The 4,457-nt window shown below is 40.0% G+C and overlaps 1 protein-coding gene across 2 annotated transcripts in view; it reads left to right on the top strand.

Moving 5' to 3' along the window:
* Positions 1-1,738: 1,738 nt before the first annotated feature.
* MLF1 (myeloid leukemia factor 1) overlaps positions 1,739-4,457 on the top strand; it is a 32,777-nt gene continuing 30,058 nt past the window's right edge. Inside the window, exon 1 of one of the 2 annotated variants that reach the window (XM_012642860.1) lies at positions 1,739-1,892. In XM_012642860.1, the coding sequence (XP_012498314.1) occupies positions 1,846-1,892 (47 nt within the window). In that variant the 5' untranslated portion in view covers positions 1,739-1,845. The remainder of the gene's footprint in view (positions 1,893-4,457) is intronic. The other variant, XM_012642861.1, reaches the window with a different exon arrangement.

The raw sequence follows: 4,457 nt of genomic DNA, 5'->3' as shown, positions 1-4,457 counted from the left end.
ACAATGTGATACTAAGGAAAATTCCCATGGAAACAAGAGAGGAAACTTTCTCACAAGTTTCTTTATTTGGCCTTAATCCAGAACTATTTTAATATTATCTTTTATCACATAACTTACCCCATTTCATTCTAAGTTTTATTTTGTTTTGTTTTGTTTTGTTTTTAAAGTGTGAGCCCCTTAACATCTTGTGCTTATACTATTTTAAAAAGAAAATAATTTCAGGTCTTGTAAAACAATTTAGTTTGCCTTGAAATTGATTCAGAAATTCCCTAATATGTATATGCTTTCTGAGCTTCATTCTGAGGCCAGGTGAAAAGAAAATATCCTATTCCCTGGGTAGGTTGTGCCATCCTATCTTGGGCTGTTAAGCCTGCCCTACCTCATGCCACCAGTCTCAGGGAAAGGAAGCTGCCAGAGAACTTGGCTAAAGGTGGGTGGTAAAAGGTCCAAAGGATTAAATTTCTGGCTCCCAAAATAACCCCTGAGTACTCCTGCCACCTCCAAATCAGGCCCTGCACGCTTTTCATGGTGGCAGAGTGCCACCTCTCTGGCCCAATATCAGGGGCCCTGATGAGGTATGGATGCCCCTCTATCTCCACAAGACAGCCCCCTAGAGAGGCCGGAGAACTCACTGAATTAACTGTGGACATGCAAGATGCATTTTTTCTTTTCTTACACTCTCATAATTTTTATTTTTTAATCTCCTCTCTTCTGTGTTCTCCACCTGTCTCCAGGCTACTGGAAGACTCCACACCAGTGTTTTCCAAAATTCGGTAATTTGAGTACCACTGTCATGATATTCCCCCTAGCCCCATCATATCCAAATCCCGCCTGTACTATTTCTTTGTCAGCTCACTTTTTCACTTAAAAATTTTGAAGTCTAGCTGTTAATGTATAGTACTGCTTCAAGTTTACAACCAGTTTCCTTGCCATAAATAGAAGGCTCCCTTATAAATATAATGAAAACAAAAATATATAGTAATGGAATTTTAGTTGGATATGACTTCTTGCTGCAGGCCTTTTGCTTGAATCCTGCTGCTGTTAAGCAATGTTGGAGAGGTGTTAAAGACTTATCAGCATGAAACTAAGACTTGATCTTTGAAATACAGACATGCAAAGAGGACCTAAAAGAAAGCCATTTTCATTTACTTTGTAATGCCATGTCTACATACGGTCTAAGCATTTCCACCTTTGGGAAACATTACTTTGAGTTTTAGACTCACAAAGGTAAATAAATTTGTTGAAATCTGATAGGCTTCGTCCCATCTCCTTCAAGAACTGAGTATACAATTTGCTAACTACTCAAAAACTTTTTGCACATTTTTTCTCATTATTTGTTCACAGCGTTTGACCAACTACCAGAGAATGTTTTGGATACAGGACTAATTCCGACGAATGGGACTGGGGATGTCATCTGGTCCAAATCTTGACCCATCTCCATTTTCCCTGAAAGGTTTGGGGCCTAGCAAGATTTGTCCAAGGTCACAAAGAGAGTGGTCTAATATTTTGGTTCCTGCAGCCCAGAGAACAAGCTCTCCCGCTCCTCGGGAGGCTTGGTGAAAGGTTGGCTGGGCAGATGGCCAAACTTCTCGCCTCCACCGTGTTGATTGCGGTTGCCATGGCAGCGGCTTATTGGTCGCCGCCTTGTCTTGGTGACGTCAGGGGACCAGTGTCCAATGGGAAAGCAGCCCCGGCGTCACGCACCGCCTTTCCCGGCAGGCACCGCCTTCTCGGCCGCGAGAGAGGCGTCGCCAGTGCGGCTGAGGTAGGCTCGGCTGGCGGCCGCGGCGAGTTACATCGTTTTCCAAACTGTCCGCGTCCGCCGCCGCCCAGGACAGAAACAGAATGTTCAGGATGCTGAGCAGCAGCTTTGAGGATGATCCTTTCTTCTCGTGAGTGTCGAGGGCCAGGGGCCCGCGGTGGCGCGGGAATTCAGGAGTCTTGAGGAGGAGCCGTGTGAAGGGAAAAGAGCGACTTTTAGAGGGCGAGAGGGAATTCAGGGTGACTCCAGGGACCGGTTTGCGGGAAAGAAGAACTTGGGGGCTTGGGAGGGAAAAGAGGAGGATTTGAGGGCGTGAGGTGGAGGGAGGAGGATGTGGGGGCGCGAGGTGGAAGAGGTCCGAGCGGCCTCCCTCAGACACGCGCGGGGTGCCGGTTTCCCTCAGCTTGGCCCAACTTGGGGTCCCCCCCATGCTGCGAGGGCTTTGCAGGTGGCGATAACTGACTGCCATCTCAGTGGAGGTTCCAGTGAGAATTATGCTTAAAGGACGCTTTCCACACGAGTTTAAATTCTAAATCGGGGGGGGAATATTTCATAGGATGGCAATTCCTTGAAAAAGGAAACATTTTTAAAACATCATTTTTCATGCCCTGTGAGAGCATAACAAAGATGGAGTGTTGAGCGCTCTCCTCAAAGCGGTTAGAAGTTGCCAAGTGCACCGTTTGTTTTCATTGCTGGCTTTGTGACAAAGCTAGCCTTGTTTGTGAAGGGACTCCTCTTTCTGTCAAAAGTAGAAATAGGGCAGGGAAGCAGACGTGGGTGCATTTAACACCTCAGGTAAACAAGTGCCATTACCCTGTGAAAGGTTCCCAGTGAAATAATGTGATACCCTAGGAAGAAGGTATTCAGAAATTAGTTTCACTCGGATCTAGTTTTCTGGGTTTTTTTTGTTTTAAATTCTTCCTTTGGCCATTATATAAATGTAATAACATACTCTAGTTGGATCCGTAAGACAGGAAGATACATTTTTGCCCAAGGGTTTTGCCAGTTAGAATTTTGACTTGGTGTCTAGTTTATTTGACCTCTGTGCAACATGGAGACATTTTTAAAAAGGTTTTAAAATGTTCACAGTTTGCTTCATGGATTTTTTTTTTTTATGCTTTTAAAGAAAAATGGCATATTGGCTTAAATGTGTCAGTACCAATTTAAACCAAAATAACATTAAAGTAATAATTGAAAAGACAAGCAGTAGAAAATGAAATGATTAATATAGAAAAAATGATTAACTTTTTTCTAAAGGTTATTCATTATAATCAGGGGGTATATGGACTCGGGAAAACTTATGCCATTTTAGTTAACTTGTCGATGTCATTTTAAGAAGTTTAAAATATTGTATTATTATGATTTTCTCTTTTAAAAGCCTCTGAGAGATATATCCATAGTTGTTGTTGAGCTCTTGTAAGTGGTTCTTATGTAAATGTGATATCAGTACAATGATACGGTTAAGATTGTGATAGACAATTTTAGAGTTGTATTATATCCTTGATTATACCAAAAGGAGCAATGGTCTTAACTAAACCGTGAATATATTATTAGTATCGTCTTTAAAATGTCTAGCAGAAGTGTAATTTAAACTCTTGGGTGACTCTTTCTGAGCAAGGCAATGAACCCAAGAGTCGTGGTCAGAAATAGTAACAGACCACAAATAGTAAGCATACATCAAAGAACACTCTTCCTCTGTGCTCAGGATGGAAAGGACCGTCAGCTACCTGTCAATCCGTCTTTCAGTCATCACTATCTGTAGCCTTCTTCAAATGCAGGCAGTCATATCATAAAAATTTAAGGTAAAGTGATTGCAGTGCACTTCATAAACTGATTCATGCTTATAATTTCTCCACAATTATATTTAAACACACTTTTGGGGTAAGGGAGAAAGAGAATGTGAGTTTATATTTATTTCAGGTATTTTGTTATGTGACCCACTGCTTTTACCACAACCGTCAAACAAAATGGGTATCCATTTCTTCAGTCAAACATAAGGAATTCATAAAGGTGACAAACTCCTTATTAAATCATCCACTGACCTTAGGAACATAGAAGGGAGGTGGAACACATAGCTGATGCCCACCATCTTTTATATAAATATTGTCCCTGTTGATAACATTGTGTCTGATCATTGGGCTAGTTTAACATAGAAAGTAGTCAGTCAATATTGTTTAATGATGATCTGGTAGCCTTTATTCTCTGTGTTGTCAACCTGGTGTTTTTGATTGCTGAAAATAATTATCATTTGCATTCAACAAATGCCGTTGTTGACATTGGCATTTTCTAGTTCGAACATTACCATTTCTAAAATAGTTTACAATCAAGCAAACTCTACTGATCTACTAATTATTCAGAAGTAGACAGACAAAAATATACTTCTTGGATCTAATTAGAATTACTAAATAGTGTGAGACTGATAAAATACTGTGGTTAAACTGTTAAATACTTAAAAGATTTGAGTAAAAAATAATTAAAATCTGTAGTTTTGATTTCAAATATGTTCAATCTCAATATTTACCTTCTTATAACAGTGCATCTTAAATTTTTCATCATAAAATTAAAGGGAAATATTAAAAGTGATATTTTAAAATTTGGTGTTTTATTTATATACTTGGCAATTTTTAATGTTGGTATCTTATCATGTCTCAGCACTGAAATTATTTCAGTGAAAATTTGCCTTATGGTATATTCT

The sequence above is a fragment of the Propithecus coquereli genome, unplaced genomic scaffold, assembly GCF_000956105.1.
Source record: "Propithecus coquereli isolate 6110/MARCELLA unplaced genomic scaffold, Pcoq_1.0 Scaffold19, whole genome shotgun sequence".
In the NCBI taxonomy this organism is placed as follows: Eukaryota; Metazoa; Chordata; class Mammalia; order Primates; family Indriidae; genus Propithecus; species Propithecus coquereli.
Note: the sequence above shows the minus strand (reverse complement) of the source record. Positions and strands in the feature narration are given on the sequence as shown.